The following is a 23,441-nucleotide window of genomic DNA, read 5'->3' as shown; positions in this document are numbered from 1 at the left end:
AGAGGGATGAATGGAGGTCCGAGACTTCTGATCCCGAGTCACATGAATAATTTGACTCACGTAAAAAGTAAAGATCGATAGGATTTCTTGTGCAAGTAAGAGGTAGTCATGTGTGAGAGGATTACGAGGTCATGCCCCGTGTTGATGACTGTCAGCTTGAAAGAGAAATGAAAACAAAATTTTATCGAGGAAAAGGGGGAAATAAAATCCTGAAGTGTAGCAGGGGAGATCTTACCTATTACTACCTGGGTTTGTTTGATCAGGATATGTGATGCTTTTTTAGACAATTTTAACAAAAAAAACCCCTCCTACATGTCCTGCATCTGCTTTTTGAACTTGTTTGTATCTTCTCTGCAGAAGGTTTATAGCTTGGCTCAATTATCCATTTTGAGTAGGGAGGGGAAGAAACATTACAGGGATTTGAAATAGGTAGTATAACATAGCCATATGCTATTTATGCAGCAGTTTCTGCAATAAATCTAATTTGGTGCTGTCAGAAAAAATTAGACTTATTTGCTATAGCAGCACATTAGTAAATGATTGTGGTAGCTTTGAAAGTTGTCATTCACTCTGCTTTACTTGCAACTGAATCTTGCAGAGCTTTTTTTTTGTTCCCCCTTCCTTTTCCCCTGAGCACCTCTGTGAAAATCTGAGTTCTTTGTCCTGCAGCTGTAGAAACTGCAAATATTTTCACTACTGAAAAGAAGGGCTTGCTTTAAGGGAATTGAAGGAGGTGGAAGAAAGAATAGCCTCTATTGTTAACAATCATATGAATGCATACGTGGAAAAATCAATAAAGTGGTGGGGTATAAATTTCTCCCTTGCCTACAGGTTTTCATAGTGCAGCTGAAATTGTTTATCTGATTATACAGCATGTAGATAAATTAGCTGTTCTGCGTTATTATAGAAGGTAAAATATTTTACCTGCCACGATAAGACCATATGCTGCTTTATGAAGACTGATACTGAGTGATTTGAAATAAATCGGTTCTGTCGTCTTCTGGCAGGGCGTTGTAAAATTTTCTAAGCTGATACACTTTGTGTCAAGATAACACACAATTATTTAAATAATATTCTATTTAATATTTTAAACATATTGAAGTGATTGTACAAACATATAAAGGCCATTGATAAATTTTATAAGGGAAGGAAAAAATGTAAGTGAGGGAGTAAAGAAGAAAGACAAAATCATATGTTAATTTTTAACATTAAAGTGTTTATAAATTGTTACTAATTTTAAACAAGTTGTAACAATTGTATTTGTTGTCCTACCATAAATATTTCTTAAGGAAAAGACAAAAATACATGTTCAGATTTTAGTGTTAGATTCATCTAAATTTTTTTTCACGGCATTTAAGCTGCAACTGGTCACATCAATGATCACATCAGGTTGTTGAGGCAGCCAAATTGCTACTGCATGTAGAGTGTGGTTCAGGAGCAGTGACAATACTTAAAGCGCTTTGGAGCGAGTGGTGAATTCAGATGAAACACTGAAGAGACTAACTGCTGTAGAAAACAAACATCTTTGTAAGGTCTTTGTTTTGAGCAGTTATTATTCAGCACTAATGGTAATAAGTTTATGAGTGTGTATCAAATGTTTACTTTGGTCTCATTCAAATTAGGTTTTTTATTTGTGTGACTAATGACAACAGGATAATGATTTCTTTTTTTTGAACCAAAGAAGTCTTTCAGATACATGTATTCAAGGCTGCTGGATTTTTTGCTGAATTTGCTACTGGAAAAAATGGTTCTGATTTTTATCATTATTTCTGACTTGTTCTAAAGCTTTTCTCTCAAGTACATCGAAAGCCTGTTTTTACAATAAGCTAAAATGAACTTTTTCTGTCAGCGCTTGGTATTTGTGAATTTCAACAATTTTAAAAGCTGTCTTGGGCTTTCGGAAGTATATTCAAAGTTGTTTATTTTGTGCAGTCACAGCGATTGTTGATTTGTGAGTACTTTTTCTTTGCTGTGCAAAATTCTGCTCCTTAAGTTCTTGCCTAGAAAAAACAAATTCAGCAGAGAACCCAAAAGGTCATCAGATGGAGACTTTATCCAACTTCACGTTGAAGAGCATCAGCCTGTAGGTTGTCATTGCTGGAGAAAGTAGCTGATGGAAGGAGGGAGGAAGGACAAAAAATCACCTGAGCGCTCCAGCCTTGGCCGCCTGGCTGCTCTCCTTCCTGAGCCCTTGTGCAGCACCCTTGTGCCAGCGATTGGTCAGGAGAGGCTGAGCTGGGAGATGCCTGTCCTGAGCGAGCAGATGAGCTGCTGCCGGCTGCTTGACAGGGCTGAACTCCTTGGCCTGGCTGTGCTGGCAGCATGGCAAGGTTAATAGTGTGCTGCTCTTGGTTGCCCCTGTGGGTTTGGTGGTTTGCATGTCGCACTATAGTTTTATAGAAATAGGAACAACTTTTCGCGATTAGCTTCTCCCTTTTGGTCAGTTGGCTTCTACAGGACTTAAATCACTGGGGAATTAAAGTGTCTCTGTAGTCAGGTGGAACACTGCTGCATCCTCTTTTAGTACCAGGGTTCCTCTTCTATTTCCAGTGCATTTGTTCACCTGTATCTGGTTTTCTATGGAAGACCATAGCTTAAGAAATTACTTCCTTGCAAATGCAGGGACTAATCCCCATAAAAGTGATAGATCAGTATTAAGTTTTTATTCGGTTAAACTTAGGCAGTATTTGTCACTGCAATTTTCATTAAAGTCAAATTCAGACCTAATGTAACTATAAAGGCAATTCTGTTAATGAGATTGGATTACCTCCTGGATTTGATCCAGAAAACTTTACTTTAAATTCATTTTTGGTAATGAGGTAATAAAATGGGTGGTTTATTATAATTGATTACAAAACTTCAAATATGTATGTTATTTTTTGGTATTTATCTTGTGAAGTGTTATCTTTTTTTTTTCTTTTTTTTTTTTTTTGAAGGATACCAAGGTGTGCTGTGAAATTGAAGGTATTTCTTGTTTTAGAAGAATGAGACTGTCAAGGAAGTTAGTTAATAATTCAGGAACTTTTGGTTATTAGAGTCTGTTCCTGAAAAGAAATATGGACACAGGAATTGCTAAAAATAATGTATCCTGTTAACAATAAGAATTTAGTTTTAGCCTTTTTAGTTATATTTACAATTTGCCTCAATGTGGAAGACAGTATACTAACAAAGAGTTGCATATGTGTGTTCTACAAGGCTTGAAAACAAGAAAAAATATTAAGGATTTTTTTCTTTAAATAGGGTTGCATTTTAAACATCAGTAGGTAAGGCAAAAAAAAATGCTGCAGATTAAATAATTTTAAATGAATGCTCTTGAACACTTTAAGATTTTACTGTAAACTTACTCATTCAACTGTTCCCATTGTCTCTTTGTATTTTTAGCCAATATCTCTGTTACATAGAGTCAGAGTCAAAAGTCTTCATTTATTATTTTATTTATAATATTTTTATTAGCCTTTTCCATTTCTTCAAATAGCTCTGCAAGTCTTTCTCAGATTGTGCTAGCCCTAGCAAGAAGGAACAGATACATGTATTTGAGGAAAAACACGTTAGCTGTTGGAGTTAACAAATAATGATTAAAAGCTATTCTTTTGCTTCTTAGTATTTCTCCTATACCCCAAACTGATCTTCACAAATACAGGACTGTAAAGAACTTCATCTGCTGCTGGTTAGCAGAAGTGGATTTAAATCTACACCGACAGTTCATTTGACAATGACCTTGAGGGGCTTTGCTTCTTGAAGAAGAAAGCAGAAGCTTGCGGTAAACAAAGTTCACTTCTGACAGATGGATTGAATGACAGAAAGGTTGCGAGTGCCAGAATAGCCCTGGCAGAGGAGGAAATGTTCAGTGGAATCCAACAGGAGAGGAGGTGTGAACAGGTGCAGGGTTGCTGACGGAAGGGGAACCAGATGGAAGGAGCCAGAGCCAGTTTATTTAAAGGAAAAGGCAGAAAACACTGAAAGGCTGTGCGATCAGTGGCTAAAAGTGTGCATGGAAGAAGGTAAAAATTCACAAAGCAAAACTGCACAGTGGGATATCTAGCACTTAGCATAATGGTAGTAATTTGTGAGTTTCGTTTTAAAGTTGCTATTGAAATATGTTTCTCCCTTACTCTTGACAGCATAAAGAAGAGATTTATAACCTATCCAAAAGGAAAAAAAAACAACAAACAAATGTAACAAAACCATCACCAAAAACTTCAACTGTTATGCTGCCTGTCCATTATTTCTAATACTGCAGGCAGTTACAATCAGAATAATACAAAAATTATGCTGCAGCTGAACAAATGAATAAAAGGCATATAAGGCTGGATTTTTGATTTTTTTACAAACTCACTTGTTTATATCTAGCTCTTGTGACATGTGGGCAGATGAGCATGGTTTTCATTAGGATGTTTTTGTAAGATCTAGAGCAAATCAACAACAGTCAAGTACAGTGTAATGTTAGCACAGTATTTCTCATCTTTTTTGCTTTTGGTCATAAGTCTGTCAGTTTGCTGGAATGTGTGGTAGCTTGCTGTGGGATGGGGTAGAAATCTAGCTTACCCTAGATCAAATTCCCTGAAAATCAAATATTGTCTTTCAAATTGTCATCCTGAAGAAATGCTTTGTTCTGTCAAACCGTTCTGCTTCTTCCCAAGCTGTTCTTGTGAGGCTTGGTCCTTTGGAGGCAGGAAAAAAACATTCCTTAACTTCTTCTCGATTTCAGCAGTAGTAGGGGATCATTATCAACTTCCACATATTAGGCCTGTGGCACCTTAAATGCAGGTTGTATGTCCATACCTAACGTGTGTGAAAAATGCAGGTAAGTGTTGAGCAGTCACTCACAGAGCATCTGTGATCTACTGGATCGTTCAGCTGTGCTGAGCTGATCCGGATCAGGTGTGAGCACACAGGCACTTTCCTTTTTAATTAGCTAGAGCATGCAACGCTGTGTTTATGCTGACTTTATGCCAGCTGCGGGAAGGACAGATGATACCTGATTCAGCATAAAGCTTGCTGGTACAAAGTTAACGTACCAAAAACATTGGGTTTTTGAACAAATATAAATTGGCAGAGGGAGTTCATAGCAGATCAGGTCTCTGCATCATTTAGCTGCATCATTTTTTGATTCAATGGTAGGAGCCTGATGGTTGGATTTACTGTATTAACAAGCTGAACCTTGGAGTACAGAGTCACAGTTATTTGAACCTGGTCTGAGCCTATGCTGTTGTTGAAAAGCAAGTCCCTAGAGTGGCAGTATATGGCTGTGTCTAGCCACATGTTGCCAGGCCCTTGCTTCTGCTGGCACTGGAAGACAGGCACCTGTGTGATCAGGTTATTCAGGGAGTTATTCAGATGGAAAAAGAATAATTTCTTGAAGAATAGGTTGTGTGAGTGCTCATTGTAAGAGGATGAAAACAAGGACCGCACCTCTTAAACTGACATTGTCTGCCTTAAATGTGTGCAGAGGCTGCAATGTAAGAGGCTGCTGGTGCCAAATTCAAGAATCACCATAAATTAAGAAAATCACTCCTTTATTTTAAATACAGGGAAAATAATTAGTGTAAATTTGTGTATACAAAACACATACCTGTAAAAATCTTCAGTGTTAAGCAATTATTTCAACATACAGTCTTTTGTAAAAGTGGCTTGTGGAACAAAGAATATTCTAGAGAAACATGCAGTATTGGAAGTGCTCAGGCTATGTACTAAGACTTCACAAAGATCACTTCTCCCTATGCTGTATTTAATTGTGTGTTTCTGTAGGGACTTAGGAGCCAAATAGTTCACAATCTGATGGTAATAGTCATGAGAGAATGGATATTTACTTACAAGCTACATATCTTGATGGCAAAGCTTATAAATGTGCCAGAAAAATCAGATTTTAATTCCAAGTCAGTATGTTTGACCTAATATGAAATGTTAATTACTTTTAGAGGCACTTTTTTCTTCTCTAACATTGAAATAGAGGGAAGCTATTGATAGTATTTGGTTGTGACTTGATATACAAAGGACTATGGAGATTGAAGAGAAGTTACTGAGGAACTGATGGTTTTCTGGATATATCTTGATGGCTATAATGCCAAAAGAGTGAAATCATGTTATAGGCTAGGTGTTTGCAAATTCTTACTGTTATGCTGAATGTAGAGTAAGAAATCCAGTCCTTTCATTTTGTTACCTGACCTCGCAGATTGAAGTAGATGTAGAAGTTAACTGTGTTCAAGGTTCTTCAATTCATAGAAACTTCCATGGGAGTAACACTCTGTGTTACTGTATGTCTGTTCCCGTGGTCCTAGATTTTCATCTGTCTCGTGCCACTAATATCTCCAGTTAGTTGAAATAACTTCTAAGTAGATTTCAAGTATGGCAGGCAGGAATAGGAATTTTTTTTCACATGCAGCCATTAATGTATAGTTTCTCCTGATGCCTCAGTAGGGCTTAAAGGGCAAAGTGGAAATTTTGGACTGAAGTGTTTCATTGTTTCTGTAGACTTCTTGTTATTATATAAAGTGGAAATACGTATAGACGTTATAAAGCAGTTCCAGTGGTGTGGCTGCATCCTAAATAGAGAGATATGGGGGAAAAAATCGGTGGGTACAAGAAAGTTATATGCACTGACTTCAGTTTCAGCAAAATTTAAATTCTTAGAAAAAATAGAAAATAGTATAACAAGTTGACATTACTTGAATTCTGGGAATGGTGATACAGGTGACAAGTTACCTGCATTTTGGGAAAAATTGTTTCAAGCTAATTTGTCAACTAATTGTAGTTAGTCTCTTGATGAGGTTGGAAATCTGTATAGAACTTAATCTTTTATTGCCCCCCCAAAAGTGTTTCTTATTATTTGAAGTGTTTTTATGAAATAGTAGTAGCAGCCTGGAAGAGTTGTTTTTTTCCAGTGTTTCATATCAAGTAGGGTAGTGAATTTTCATTTAGTTTCCTTAGCATACTTTAAATGTATTTCTACTTTCAAGTTATTTCTGTAGCACCTTCGAACTTCCTAGATCTATATTTAAAGAGCTGGATCAGTTTGAATGCTGAATTTTTCACCCCTTGACCTTTACATAACTTTTATAATTGCTTGTAGTGCTTCTCATGGTTCTTATTGCTTCTCATGGTTATGAGAAGAAAGCTCTGACATTTCATTATTTTAGGAAACTCTGTATTTCTCAACTAACACAAGAAACAAGATGTAAGTTTTGTTTGGTTGGTTGGGTTTTTTTGAGCCTCAGTTCTCATTAATAGGCCCACATGTATCCTGAGAAATGATGCAGTCCTTCAAATCCACCAATTAATTTAATAGTTGGGTTTCTTCAAAATTTGACCATGCAAATATAGATTTTACTGAAGCTCACCAAACACAGTGTGCTGGCTGGGGCAGTTTCCAGAAACTTGAGCTTTCTGCTGAGAAGACCTGGCAGCCAACTCCAGTATCAGCATCCAGTCAGCTCCCAGAAACTGACAAAAAGAGCAACTCAGTGGGTAATTCCCTCAATGGGATACAGGAAGGGCAATTTTTCAGCTCCTTGGAAAGGTTTAAAGAAATGACCTGATCATGATGCTTTTAAAAGATATTTCCACATAATTCTTGAGGAAGCATGCACTCATATGTCCTTTTAAAATTATTTTTGCTGTAAGAACATTCATTTCATGCCTTTCTTTTGCCTTGTAAAAGCACCAAGAGCCATAAAATCCAATCCAGTGTGGATTTACACAAGCGCTGAAAAAATCAAAACCTTATTAAAAAATTCAGATGGCAAAAAAATCTACAGTGTTTAATAAGAGGAAACCACTAAATGCTGTCCAGCTCAAGTCCTCATTCAGAGCAACCATAGGTATTAGAAAGGTCCTGTTAGGTGAAAATTCATAGGCCTTACAAAAGAAGATAACCAAAACAGTCAGTGCTAAACAAAGGTTGCTAGAAGTCTGATTTAAAGGAAAGGGAGAAATCTTGTGACCCTGAGCCTTCTTATTGAGTTGATCCAAACATATGAGCAAGGTGCATGCCCTAGAGCTCTGTTAATTTAGAAGGTGTGGAAAGCAATAATTTTGAATCATAGCTGCATTTAAAACCAGCATGTACCTGTTTACCTGCAGAATTACAGGTCTTACTGTGTTGCATTTTTTTACTTAAATGTTTGAAAATACTAAGATTGGATAGCATATGATAAAACTCAGTAAACACATTCTCTTTTGTCAATAGCTGAATGGGGTACTGCAGCGCTGCTAAATTGAAAGGGTGGTCTGAAAGGAGTTATAGTAAGTTTTACATTAATAGAGAGAATTGTTTAATACTATTCCTGGGGAGAATGACTTCTTGGTAAATTGGAGGTTTTTTCCATGTTTGTAGCCCAGCCTTTAGACTTGTCTGCTAGCATGAAAAAATAAAAAATGAGTCCTTATTCTTCTGTGTATGTCATACATACAAAGACACATAAAAATACAGGGGAAAGAAGTTTTTGAAATGTGATCTTATTCTGTATACCTTCTCTTATGACCTTTATCATTGTGAGTTTTGAATAGTGTCTGGTAATAAAGTTAGAGACAGCAAAAAATTTTCTCATGTGTCCCCTTAGAGAATAAGTCAGGTATTGTGACATCTTGTTTCAGCTTTTATACTTTTTTTTTCCTTTTTATCATGAATATGTGGTTTGTTTGGTTGGGTTTTTCTCCTCCTATAGCCTGAGAGAAGAGCAAGGATATGCTCTAATTTTCCATTCTTCCTTTGACACTTGCAGCTGAAATAATAAGAAAAAATAGCCTATGAGTAGGTGATTCAGAAAGCTTCTTGTAATGGACAGTCCACTAGACCTGTATTGTGGAAAGTTTGCAAAGCAGACTGCACAAAACACTGCTGAACCTTTGAACCCAAAGTTTTTTGGTCTTTAGGGCTTCTAATACATGTAGTCTTTCAAGTCCTACTTTCAAGAGTTTTAATTTATTTGAGAGACTTCATGCAAGATTTTACTAAAGATACTGGGAATAAAATGCTTGGGTAACTCCTCAAAACTTTTCTGGTTTGGTAGAGAATCTTGTGCTATACATTTATTTTTAAAAATACTGGGAGAGACAGCTATTTCCTCTGAAAGAGCTACGGGAGCCTTCAGCTGAGTCCTTTTTCTCTTCTGAGGTAATTTGTTGTGCAGTGGCTGGCAGTGCTGGCCCAGTTGGCTACGTGTTACCTAGGAAATAGGTCTGTTCTGGACCACTGAGGCATGTGGTAAAAGCATCAGTCTTAGGCTTGACTGGTCCTCCTGCTGCCCAAGTCTGAGTGTGGGTGCCGAGTTCCTGGACTGGTCATCATTTAGACAAGTCTTGTTAGTTCAGATAGCTCAGGCATTTGGAACACTAAATGCTGGCTACTCCTTAATGGTTTATGAAGTTCAAGTAAAAAGAAATATATATGAAAGCTAAAATGCTTTATAGTTGTATTTGGAACTGTAATTAATATGAAATGAAGATTTCAAAAAGAATGCTATGATAGCCTCTTGTGTATCACTGAACTGAGATAATTGCTAGAGTATTTTAATTTGTCCAATTAAGTTCAAAGTCCTTACTAATGGATCCATTAGCTTTTTTAAAAATGCCACATGTTGATCTCATGGAAAAATCAAATAGTCGATATAGGAAGCATGGTTGCTTCAAATTGTAGTTGATTTGCCAGAAGACATACTGGCAACCTCCAGTCAGAGGCCTAATTCTACATTAAGAATCATCCTGCTTTTTTTTTTTTTTTTTTTTTTTTTTTTGTATTTTTGTATTTTTACTGTTACCAAACTGAAAAGACTTCTTCAGAAATGCATGCTACTGAAGTGTAGTGAAATTCAAACTATTTAACTGTAGTGAAATACATACTATTTTACTGCACTGAAATACAAACTTTTATCAATCTAAGTTCTGTTTTATTCTAGTAAAAAATAGATGAGCTTTTAAGTAATGTCAAATATGGCTTTTATGTCACTAATCTTTATATACTCCCTTGTTCTTTACTGCAAAACCCTTTGGCAGAGAGTGGACTTCTCTTGTAAATGGATCTGTGATCCAGTTTTTGTCTGTTAGTGGTGAGAAAGATGTTTTGATTTGGGGGGTTATTTTGGTTTTGGGTTTTATTAATTAAGTTTGATGGCTCAAATTCAGTCAGCATACCTTCATGTTAGCTTTCAGATCAAAGTGAATTTTCACTTTGAATTTTTCACTTTCAGTTGCAGCAAGGATTTTTTAAGTTTGCCAGAAATGGCAATTTTCTTCTTCCTGTGCTATAAGCTGCAGTTCACAGTGCCTTTTGTTTCATCAAGAACATTTGAAAAGCATAACTTTCATGCACTGCAAACCAATATTGACTTCATTGAGATATGCAAACCAGTTAATTTGAGTTAACTATGGCTCTTGACAGCCACAATGCAGGCTTAAAACAGGCGTTTAGAGCTAGAATCACTGTGGAAAACCTGTGCTTCAGAACAGGGCTCAAGGAAAGCTTGAGCTTTCCCCACGATGGAGTCTTTGGTTGCTTCTGACTTTGTCACACAGAAGTGGAAGTTTCCATGAGTTCAGCATGTCTGCTTTGGTAAAACTGATCAGTGTTGTGACCAGTCACTTGTGCATTTTAGTGTGTTTAGTGTTTTGCACTCAGTAGAGCTCGTGTTTGAATTTAATTACAGAACAGGCTGGTGCACTTTAACCACTCATCTATATTTGATCTCTATAGATTAAGTTTTTAAAAGTTCTGGAACAATTAATCTTTAGCTGTCATTTCTAAATCAGATATTACCTGTGTCATGAAAATTAGTCAGTCGTAGCTTTGCTTTTCATTGTCTTTGTGCTTTCCATTAGTGAACATAAGAAATTCTGAATTTTTTGTAGAAGGAGACCTCTGATGTCTTCACACTAATGCTGGAGGGACCAAGGACTGTTTCCTTCTGTATACAATCCATAGATTTTCTTTTACTCTGAATTGTGAAAGAATTGATTTAAGAAATTGCGATTGGACAGGCAGTGTCAAAGCTTCTAGAACTCCTCCAGTATTTGTTGGTTGTAGCAGGAAAGTCACCAATAGATCCTAAAATCTCTTGGGCTGCCTTCTGCATATTTTATACTTTTTTTTTTCTCCATATATGTGTTGGGGAAATTTTGTTTTGGAGGGCAGAGAGATTAAACTTAGAGAGCAGGTTCGAGTCAAGGTGTAGATAAAGGACATGCCACTCTGTTTAGACAGATTTGGCTCCAGGATATATTTTTGCTTCTGAGCAGTTCTAAGCACCTCAGATATTGCTCTGTGTGGTATTGGATGTGTTTTAATTCCAAAATCTTTCAAGTCCTAAGAAGCTGCTCTTCTGTTGTCCTAGTTTTATAACTGAGCTTTTATCCACTGTGTGAATTCATCTTCAGCCATCCCATACACACTTCAGCCATAGGGCGCTGACCACACACCCATGGTTTCTGAGCTCCTGCTAGCTTGCTCCATGCAGTAAGTGACACAGGTGAGTGGCTCTTTTGGATGGGTCCCCTACACAGGAGAGTGTTTCTAGGGCAGTAGATTCTCCATTTGTTTTGAACTTGCTGGTTAGCATGAGATCATCAAGAGGGACCCTGGTGATGAAGAATGGACCTTCACAGGTTTGCCTTGGTAGCTTGAGCTGTGCAGCTTGCTGCACGCTGAAGGTTATCCCCAGCAGAAAGCCAGCCAGCCAGCTGTGTGCCAGATGACTGCACAGCACCCAACTGCACACAGCCATCTCACATGAGAACTATTAAATAAAATACTGTGCTACTGACACTTTCTTCAGCTGAAAGTGTCAGAGAAATGTGAGAGGTGCTGGTGGCTTGTTTTTCCTTTAGTTTTTCGTGCAATCCGGTTCTATAACAACTTTCTGAAGATAAAAAACATTTGTAAAATGAAGGGGTTTGCACAGACTGGTTTCCAGCAAATATGGGGAAAAAATATTCTTAGCAATGCTTTCCATATTTGGAGCTTACACTGAAAAAATGATGGGAGCATCACTCCTTATGATAGCCCCAATATGATTACAAAGCAATTCTGAGAGTGATGTGATAAAGTGCTATTCAATATATGAAATTTCCTTTAAAAATGTGCTTTGTTTCCTTAACGCTCTAATATTTTTGCTATCTAAACGTATTTGCTGTCTTCTCTCAGAAGAAACTGCCTGTGATTTCCAAGGGAGTTTTGCCTAAGGTAGGGCTTGAAACATCAGGACCACGAATTAGTGTAATGTGACCCACCATTTGTATTGCTTTGGGGTAAATTTGAGAGAGAAGATTTAACATTGTGTGTGTCATGCTGAGATATTGCAATATCTCGGATGGGTTATTAGGCACCAATCCAAAGGTTAAGTGCAGCAACCACATGAGATGTGGCTTTATCCTTACATGATCTGTGCCCGTGTTCTGTTTTGTAGTCCTCTGAAATAGGTAATATCCTTAGAATAAAACATGTTTATAAGACTTTTTAGAAGCCTATCCCAAACTATTAAATGTCATTTCAGTAGAAAGGTGTTTGCTCACATCATTTGAAATCTAGAAATCAATCCTTGTATGTGTGGACTTACTGGCGTTTTAAATGTGGATCCCAATGTGCACCAGATAAATATTCACGACCTTTGGGAAAGTCTAGATCTGAATTTGCAGTTCAGGATCTTTTCTAATTTACATGCATATATCTTTTTGGGGTTTTATTTTCCATGCTCTTTTTGCTTGGCTTACATTAAATAAAATGCTTCAATGGAGTGTGGTAGTCTAGCATTTGTTTTGCCTCAGGAGTGGATTGCCCCATCTTGTGTATCTGGTCAAGTAAATTGCTCTCTTGCCTGCATACTTCAATAATAGTACTGGGCTTTAGACCTTCCTGTACAACCCCCCAGTGAGCAGAACCACAAGGGGCTGGGCCTTTGTGGTGTTAGCAGTCTACTCTATTGTCATGGATGCATTCATCTCCTATTTACATAAATTAATAGTTAAAACTTGTTTGGTTGCTCAAGAAAACTCATTAAGCTTTCAGAGTAGCTGTATCACGAGCACTGTGGAAATCGCTCCCATTGACTTATCTCCTGCTGATTCACTGGGAACCAGTCCATCTCGGGGTCAGGTCCCTAAGCTTCGCTGCAGAATTAAACAAATAGCATTTAAAAGAAAATGCAAATAATATGTGCCGTGCAAAGTGAATGTTGGTAAGCTTCCTTATAATAAAGAGGTCGTGATTAAAATTTTTAAAAATAAAATCCTATTTTTGTCTGCAGGACCAATTTTCTCTCAGGAAATAGATCATACTTTTTATCCATTTTCTGCTCTCACTGGAGAGTGTTTGACATTGTTAGAGAAAGGTCAGTTTGTATAACCTGAAGGAGGAGGAGAATGTTTAATGTGAAAAGCTTGGCCAGATTTTTAGTATTATTATTTGAATGTTCTGCTTTACCCTTTTAATTTATCCTCTTGACTATATGATTTTTATTTTTCTTTATTTCTTATTTGTTTTTTTTTTTTGTAGATTGGAGAAAGAGAACATTCAGCACAGCATTAGCAATGAAGCAAAGGCCCGAGCCCTTCAGGCCCAGCAAAGAGAGCAGGAGCTGACACAGAAGATGCAGCAAATGGAGGCCCAGCATGAGAAAACTGGTAGGTGGTAGGGAAAGATTAGAGCCTGGGCACTCACTCACAAGCCAGGCCCACGCCTTACTGTGAAATGACATCAGGAACACCTGTAACCTTTGGCTGGCCGAAGGGAGCAGATGCTAACTACACCGGAGATTCCGAATTACATATTAGTTAGCGTTTAAAAGAGAAAATGGAAAGTATTGCCCACTGTCTGTTGATTTCAGAGTGCTGCTCTCACATCTGCTGCACCATCTGGATTATGAGTTTATTTACCTGTGTTCAAGAAACGTAAAGCTGAGAGAGACCACAACAAAGTAGAAAAACAAAGGGCTTGTTTTTGGCTGGATTTTCAGGCACACATGTTATATAAAGAAAATAGCATCAGAAGCTCTGCGGGAAATGCTCTGAGCTTACAGTTAAAGTCTCCTGAATAGCATTGAACAGTTCCCACAGTACACACATTATAGCTACTCTAAAAGCTTAATGAGTTTGCTTCGGCATCCAAACTGGAGAAAAGCTTTAGCCATTAATCGGTTCTTAATTCACTGTCGCAGCTGGATGTAATTCACTGGCTCCAAATTGATATGTTCCTTTATTTAATCTTTGCAGCCTCAAACATTTTTAGCATTACCATGTGCCTCCCCCACATCCTCAGTCTAGAAGAAAGATGTTTAATCCCTTGCATACTTCAGGTTCTCATAATAGGAGACTTCATTGCATTGACTTAGCCCATCAATAACATCTAACTTTAATCTGGAAGTGAAATGGGTTTTCCAAACAAACAAAAAAGAGCTTTTTGTATTATGAAGTACTATGCCAACAACATTAATAGAGGTGCATATTATAAATAAACCAAAAAAAAAAAAAAAGGAATTTTTAAGAGACGAAATCTGTAACCCATGAGCATGGAAAAGAGGAGGAGTTTCAGCTGTTACATATATTTATGTGTTTAACAAAATACCATATTTACCCACCAGTCATGCAATACTTTCAGGAAAACTATACAACATATATTAATTATAAGGAGTGTTGGATAATACATTAGGTAGCAGGCATGCTATTCAATTTTCTGCCTTTTTTTAGTATTATCACAGTATTAGAGGACCTTTCCATGTGTTCGGGGAATGCAAACAGCTACATTATGGCTGCTGCCTACACTGTAGGAGAAGAAAAGAACCTCTCAGAATCATTTTCTTCCTCCTTTAGCCAGCACATCTGCATATGACCATGTGTAATTTTGCACAAGAGAAATGTAATTTATCTTCCTGGTGCATAAATTGTCCCAGTATACAAAAATGAAACAACATTATGTCTGGATCTGTTTTTATATATCTCCAGTAGAATTAGAGGGAGTTGAAAATTATAGTCATTTATAATGTATATAAAGAAAACCTTGTTTATTATGACCCTACACACATACAAGGAATTTGGGCAAGAGTGGTCATGCTTTCACCAATTTTAAAAGCAGAAATCAAGAAAGATCATCTTGCAGTATCTCGCTTTTGAAAGAATAAAGATACTTGCATTCTAGGTCATGAGTTTAGGTGCAGTCCAAACTGATAGTAACTGAAGATTACTTTATAAAATGGTTTCATTTCAACTGTCACTGGGCAGTAAGTCTAAATCTTTTCATTTAAGAATAAAAAATTACATTATTCATCGTAAGCTCAGGACACAGTAAATCAAAGAACTGCTGTTTTAAGGAGATACTGAAATGAGTCTACAGTGTGAGCATTTGGGTTGCTGGTGTATCCTCAGCACCAGTTGAGCAAGCAAAAGTCTGCTAAAGCATGGCTTGCCAATTTTGTTTCTCCAAGAAATGTCAGTGAACTTCTAGCTAAAAAGCAAGCCCACCAGATTAGATATCTAGTCTTCACAGTGATTTTTCTCTTACAAGACCAGATTCAGTGGCAACATTGCTTTAACACTTCAGCTAATTCTGACATAGAGCCTTAATTTGGTAAGTGATGATGTCCAAGTAGCTGAAGCTTAAAAAACATTTCAAAACTAGAATGAACTAGAAGAAATCAAGACTATATAAAATTGTTTCTATGTTGTCTATAAATTTACATAACTGTAATTTTATAGTATCATAATTTTCTGGTTTCTAGTAGAAGAACTGGATTCATTGCTGACCTCCCAGAATACATTCATAGCAAAATTAAAGGAAGAATGTTTTGTGTTGGCAAAGAAGTTGGAACAAATGTCAGAAAAATACAGGTTAGTATATTTTTGTTAACCTGACCCTAATAGGATATGCTTCTTTATATTTTTATTTGTACTTTAATATTTATTATTTTTCATTTTGTCCCAGGTATTACATATCATATCAATGTAATATATGCCCCTTAAAAATTCAGTATAATATATGACCCTTAAGATTTTGTTTCTGACTATTAATTCAATTTTCTTGGACAACTCCAATGTAAAAATTGTGTAGTATTTTCTTCTTTGTGTTCATAGTCTCAATATGAAGGGTAGAAAATTGTTTAAAAAGCTACAATTCAAGTTTCTCTGAAGTTATATGAAAAATGCTAAAGATTCAATTATGTCAAAACTGTTGTAATTTTAATTCATAAATAATTTTATTTATTTACTCTAGTACTCTTTTCACAGAACTACACTACACACTGAATATTGTCTATAAAATTATTGTCATCAAAATTGCTTGTCATTGATGCTCTGATTCTGCTGCTGCTTTTTATCAATCAATTGCAGATCTAAGTTCAAAGCCATTAAAAACTGAGGAAGAGAGGCACACCTGGAAGTAATAATAATTTAAAGAAATACAAAGCTATGGAGGTATCTATTCAAAAGTTCTGTAAGACAGAGCTATCTTCTAAAGAAAACATGAATTTTGTAGTTCTTTAGCAGAAATAATTTGATTTTACATTTTTAAGTGTGAAAATAGTATCTGTTGAAACTTTTTTGGGGGTTCATATTTAGAGTGGTAAGCTGGACTTCAGTGGAGAGTTGGCATTCTCTAGCTTCTATAAATTACATGCAAAGTGAATTTAGTAATTAGGGCTAGTATTCATCTCATGGCTGATGGGAAGTAAGGAAAACACTCAGCAAAGACAAAATTGGTTTTCAAGATGGGATTCTTCTGCTGGGTGGATTTAATCATCCTCTTGAGGTAATGTAGAGGAGGCAAAACTCACTCAGGGAGAGAGCTCATTTACCCCAGTACCCTCTTCCCAAAGAAGAATAAAGTAGATGACAGACACACACACAGGCGCACATACACATATGTCTGTAATAAATAAAATTTATTATATTTCTCATGGGTACTGCCTCCACTGCCCATCCTACTTCCCAATGAATATAAAGTGTTGACTAGCTGTTAAGTGGCTGAAGTTGGGTGATGGATCCCATCTAGAGTGTATGGGGAAGAAATGAGAAACTTGAGGGGCTTAAGCAATATTCCCATGCAAGTGTTGTGAGGGGTACTTGAGAGAGAAGCTAAGAGGATTTTTCCTCTGAAAAAGCAGAGCTCTTCTGCTAAAGTAATGCAAAATCTAAATGGATTCAAATCGTATTATTATTCCAGCAATAAAAAAGCACACAGACTTTGTTGCTAGAGCTCACAGTCACAGACTAGTAACTGTAAAGGATGGAGGAAAGACAGAAAACATACTGTGAAAACACATTATTCTCTGAAAATAAATACTAGACATTGCCAAGTGTTTCTCCACCTAGCAGCATTAGCTGACTATGTCAAGGACCTGAAAATGGGAAATGGAGCCCTCTTGCATCTCCAGGAAGTGGTATTTTTTTACACAAGAAACTGTAAGGAAGAATGCATGAAAATGGTTCTGAGAAGTGGTCCTAAATTAGCTTGAGCTTGCCTTCCCTGGAGTGGGAGCTGCTGCAGTCAGTTACAGGGATAGATAAATAGGTAGAGACAAAAAAAAAGAAGGTAAAAATGAGAACAGCAAGGTGGAACTGGAGGTGGTGGAAAATGACATACTAATATATGGCTTCACAAAGTGATGTGATCAGGAGATCAGATGCAGAAAATTATTTTAGCCACGTTCTAAATGCATAATGGGCACATATCCCTCAGTAGCACCTCTCCGAATGGCAGTCTTCAGCTCATTGTCACTGAATGTATTGTAGAGCCACATTTTGGTACAGAATACTGTAGCTTTGTCTTCTGGAAAAAAGCAGTAATTTGGGGAAGATTTTATAACTTAGTTCTTATGTACATTAATAAAGGCAGATCACAAAGCAATCATGTGCCCTTCTTTCACAGAAAATACTTTTCTATTTTTTTCCATGTTTTTGACCTTACCATAAATTGAATTTTGGATCGGGATGTGTATTTTCTTGCTGTACTTCGAGAACCTTTGTGCCTTATTTTTCATGGGTTTAAGAAATACCTGTGTGCTACCAATACCATTATTTAATTGGTAGAACACTCAAGCTCTTTTAATAACAGATGTAGTAAGTTTATTTAAATTTTATTTGTTTTGATAGGAAGTACCCATTTGTAATAAAAGACATTTCAAATTTATCTGTGACAAGTATGTATTTCTACAATATCAGTTGAATGATCTGAATGGCACACATATTTTTATATTTAATGCAGGTTTTCTGAGGAATCTAAACTGAAGTTTTTGTGTTTGTATGTAAGCTGGAACCATTTTTTGAGCTAGTCCCTACACAGAGAGGTGTCAGAAAGACAATGTCAGACGAATTATAAACCCCTCAAGCTGTGCAGAAACAAGATAGTGTCTGTGAAGGTTTTCGTATGCATAGGCATGTCTAAAAATATAGTCCTTTGTTGATTTCTTCTCTGTTTCTGTCTTGTTTTGTTCTTTTTTCCCTCTGATTGTCACTGTCTGAGTTTCTAGGTTGTAGATTAATGCTTAACACTAGCCACTGTGTATTTGTGATTTGCGTTTTGTAATTAAGGGGAACAATGGGAGTCCATTGGGTCTCGTTATATATAATGGTTAGTTTAATTTGTTTCACTTCTATCTTGTTAATTGTAAATTGATCATTAAGATTTGAATTCTAATCTGTCACCAGGGTTGTGAGTATTGAAGCTAGAGCAATGATCCTGGTTTTAATCACTGATGATGAGAAACAAATTTTATAATTTTGGTACATATTGCAGTTCATATATTTTAACACTGTATTTTATGGTGTTATAAATATTGTTAAATGACTTTTAGTGTAGTTTTACTGTTTGGACTATAATGTATAAATTATATTACTGGTTTGGCAACAGTAGGCATCCAACTGTGTGAGTTTAATTGAAGTAAAGAACACATACCCGGCTGAACTATTTTTCTGCATGTTTGGTTGACTGCAGTCGTTGCACTCAATACCAGGAGTGAAATGTTTGTTGAAGGTAGCTGTATGAAGATGGGGAACAGTCTGTCTGAAGATTCAGTCATTAAAATTAGATGCAACAATACTGCATCAGCAGAAAATATTTTAGAGCATGTATTTAATTTCTGTGCAAGTAAATAATTGGTTTTAAGAGCAGGAAAAGGCAGTGTTTAAAAAGCACTGAAATTAAAAAGCTAGTTCAGAGGAGTAAAGGCAGCATTGCCACCTTATTGCTCAAAAATCAGCTCATCCTAAAGATATCCTAAGGTCAAATTTGAATTTTGACTATTTAACATTTTCTCTTTTTTTTTTTTTCCTTTAGTATTTAAGTGGTTTGGAGGTTAATCTGTTTGGGGTTTTTTCCAAGATTCTTCCAGCAAAGATGATAGATAAAACTTTAAAGTGGTTTTTAAATAGAAGTTGAGGTAGTTAAATGGATCCAGAAGTATTGAGGGTTTTTTGTTTCTGTAGTTGCTTCTGCCCCCATCAATTATATTTGATATAGTAACAAGTAAATGAGACTTCGCAAAATCTATTATGCATCCAATTACAAGCATGCATTTTACATTTTCATGTGATGTTGTAGCTTTGCTCTGTGCAGTTTCAAAATAACAGCGATTTCATACAGGTCATTTGAGTGTATCAGATCTCAGAAGCACACACAGATCCGTGACTGCCTGAATTGTGGGGCCAGCCTGAGTCTGCAGAAGTGCCCCTTCCTGCTGAGTTCAGCTCCAGTGGCAGCACTCCAAATGCCTGCATACTTCAGTTTCTACTGAGTCCACCACAGTTTATTGCTCAGACTGTTGGACCCAGAGTAGCTCTGGTGGAGCAGCATCAGCACATCCATGCTGTGTCCTTTAGTTGTGCAGGATGCATCAGACACAGTGATTAGCGCACAGATTTCTCTAATTTGCCTCTGTCCCTGGCATTGTGAGTGAACTGTCTCTGAAGTTCAGCACTGCATGCTTTGACACTTACCCCCCTCTCTTTTCCTGCTGTGATACCTTGGGAGCAGAGCTGTTCAGAAGCATTTACACAGGACTGGTCCTGCCTCTGGCTGAGTGTAATGCCTACTCCTGTATAAATGTGCTATAGCATTCAGTACAGTTATCAGGCTTAGTACAATGATGGTGGGTTTGGGGCTTTTTTTTAACCCAATAATGTGTGATGTTACTTAAATATCACAAAGAATTAGCTGCCTTATCTTAATCTTTGGAAACTGAGGTGAAGAAAGGTGTGTTTAAAGACACAGAGGGAATCATTGACAAGTGATGATGGGAGATTCTTGGTATGCAGTATTGTATTGGACTGGTGTTCTCTCTTTAATGGCAGCACCCATGAACCTTTTAACATGGACCTAACCATTCTGTCCTTCATATGTGCTGCCCTTCAAAATTTCAGTGTCATTAAATACTTGAGTCTTGGTGGTCAGACTCTTAGTTACATGGAAAGGACATTGTGTAAGTAATGCCATTATTAGAATTTTTTTTCTGTGTTTAACTGTAGTTACAAAAGATGTTTTAGGAGAAGACAACACTCACAATGTGCTTCAAAGCATCAGGCATTTAGAGCTCTATTTTAGCGACTGGAGATTATGATACTCGTGGATTTAATTAATTCATTACATACTTTGGTTTCATTAATTGTGATTTCAGTAGTGTTTTGGTTTTGGTTGATTTGAATTACTTGATCTTTCCAGAAAGACTTTGGGCACCTTCAAGTGTAATGGAGATGAATAAGTCCTTGTAAAACTTGGAGAATTTTATCACCTTGAAAGTTGCTTCTGCTGTTTCCATGAATGAGACAGTCACATATAAATACAGAAAAAGAAACAGGATCTCCCAGTTGGGAAACCCAACAAATGTGACAATTTACAGTATTCCTACATGGCAAATGCTGTTGCTGAATTTTGCTGGCAAAAAAGGAATGCAGAATTGAATTTAGTCCCGTGTCAGGTCTCTTTGAGCTGCTCTGCAGTGAAACTTCGCTTTTATCTGCTGGTTGTCTGTCTTACAGTATCAGTATCAAGTACAGGCTGCATTCACATTGTGTGATAACAGTTGGTCCAGCTGGCAGTGCTTTGTTAATGCTGACATTTAAGTTACTAGTATTTCTGTAAAATGGTGGAAAAATTCAGTTTCTGCTACCTTCCTATAACATCCTGCCCACTATTATGTACACATCCAGGAAACTCCAGTGCACTGAAGTTTGATTTATCAGCACAATTCTGATGTATTTGTGTGTGATCTTCCTTAATAGAGCTGTAACTTTCAATCTAAATTCAATTACATACAGTCTCGGTCCAAAGTTTCCTTTGCTAAGTTCTTTTAGATTCACAGATGATACCATGCATTGTTCTCTATTTAAACATGAAAAGTTCATGTTGTCATTTCTAGATTTGACTTGTCAATGTAACAACATGTTTTTGAAGGAGGAGTATTCCTTCATCCATGCACTTTGTTGTATTTTGCAGAATGTCAGTTGTTGTTGCATTCTGTAACAGCCAGGAAGGTAAAGTATCTTTCTGCTGTAATTGCAGCATATTTAAGTTTATGATTTAAAGATATATCTGAAGCTTTTTAACCTTGAGATATGGAGTGGCAGATGCCATAAATCAAATTTGCTTGCTTTTGATTCGTACTTTCTGATGGTATAGCAGATTCTGACATGTTCTCATTAACCTTTTCCAAAGAGTTAAAATTGTACAAGTGCATAATGTATATTTTATCACTATTTAATCTGAGGTCTTTTCCTGATATTAAGAAACAGCTCATGCCTGTTTCTCCATGGGCTGATGGTTAGAGATGTAGCAAGTAGCAGTCCCAGGTCATTCATGGATCTGGTGTCTCTGCTCACCCGTGAAGAATAAGAATTGCTTAGAAGTGACTAATAATCTTAAAGGCTGTGCTGAGTTTTATGTAGATTAGTGTGTGCCTGTATGATTTGTCCCTTGTTTCTGAAAGTTTAGTTAATTTTCCTCTTAGTGAGGAAAAACCTCTTTGGGTTTTTGTTGAGTGTGAGTATTTTTTGTGGGGAAGGGGTTTATGGGGATTTTGTTGTTGATGTCTTTTTAATCTGTGCAGTGTTATTTTAGACATAGGAGGTTACTAAAGTTTCTAAAATGGTACCACTATTGAGAGTTCAACCTGTGAACTGTTGAGAGTTCAACCTATAAAACGGAGTAAAGGTTGAACAAGGTTTTAGTAGCTGTTTTTTAAAACTGAATGTTAGCTTTTGCCAATAAAGAAGTTAAAGTGTGTTTTCAAAATGTTAGCTAAATTCTTGCTTAACAAGTGTGAATTTACATTTATTGATCTTATTTAACATCGATGCATAATGCCAAATGGCATGCCTGTTTAAATTAGGCTGAAATTAGCATAGCAAATCTATAATTGAGTGATTACCAGTGGCATATTTAGAAGATACCCACCAGTATCATATTCTTTTGTTTTAAGATTATCTGAAACAGCATTTTGTTTCTGTAAGTTCTGGTAATAGCTTGTTTATACATTACATACAAATGTATGAAATTGTATAAATGCTGAAGCCACATATTGATGGCACACTACAGGATAAAATCTGACAACATCCATCATCGCTTTGTTTTACTTCTGTAGATCTGAAGTCAACCAGCTTAGTCAGGAAAAAGAGTATCTTCATGGCAGATTGGAGAAGATGCAGAAACGGAATGATGAATTGGACCAACAATGTATCCAGCACGGGAGAATGCATGAGAGAATGAAGTCGAGGTAGGAGGTCCTGTTAATCTGTCAGTATGTGATATGCTCAGCTGTACCAGTCGTGTTGTGTAAACGTAAAAATGACACAAGGTTGTGTGAAAGTAATATTCATTCCTTTTGAAATGACCACTCCTTCCCCCTCCCCAACCATTCTGTCAAGTTGGTTTTTTTAACATATTTTGCTTGTGCCATTTTGGATAAATAGAAGGAAAGCTTGAACAACATCGTCTTCCAGAGAATTTAAACCTAGTACATATGTGTGTGGGCTGCTTCGGCTGTTCTCTGCTCTAACTTGTATGAATAGTCTTACCATTTAAAAAAAAAAAGAGAGGGGGGAGCTGAGGAGGAAAGAGGGAGGAGGTTATTCAGTGATGTGAATGTAGAGTACAGATGTGTGTTCCATTATGCTGTGTACATAGTTGTATTTTTGGGATTTACCATCATTTAACTTGTATAAACAGACAAATCTTACTGAAAATCATAGTAACCAGAGAAATGGTCAAAGAAATACTGACCATCTCCAGGCACCACTAGCCTTGCAGAGAAGCAGTGACTTCCTCAGGATGAGCTGGGAGCAGCTGCAGCAAGGGTAGTGGGAAATATTTTCACCAATATCAATTGACTGTTCTGGCCAGAGTATCCAGACTGATAATGGCTTGTGCTGCGATATGGATTAGACTTCCTCAAAGATCACTGTGGAGTCTTTTCCTTTTGGTTCCAGAAAGTTCATCTATGCTTTCTTGTCCTGCTTTCCACTCCACATAAGTGTAA

At 36.8% G+C, this 23,441-nt stretch overlaps 1 protein-coding gene across 2 annotated transcripts in view; it reads left to right on the top strand.

Annotated features, from left to right (window-relative positions):
* Positions 1-23,441, top strand: part of SDCCAG8 (SHH signaling and ciliogenesis regulator SDCCAG8) — a 116,363-nt gene that overhangs the window by 43,622 nt on the left and 49,300 nt on the right. For both annotated transcript variants that reach the window (XM_038130324.1, XM_038130325.1), the window contains exons 14-16: positions 13,481-13,608; positions 15,699-15,807; positions 22,548-22,679. In XM_038130324.1, coding sequence (XP_037986252.1) covers positions 13,481-13,608; positions 15,699-15,807; positions 22,548-22,679 — 369 coding nt within the window. The remainder of the gene's footprint in view (positions 1-13,480; positions 13,609-15,698; positions 15,808-22,547; positions 22,680-23,441) is intronic.

Source organism: Motacilla alba, chromosome 3, assembly GCF_015832195.1.
Source record: "Motacilla alba alba isolate MOTALB_02 chromosome 3, Motacilla_alba_V1.0_pri, whole genome shotgun sequence".
Taxonomy (NCBI): domain Eukaryota; kingdom Metazoa; phylum Chordata; class Aves; order Passeriformes; family Motacillidae; genus Motacilla; species Motacilla alba.
This window is presented reverse-complemented; position numbering and strand designations above follow the sequence as displayed.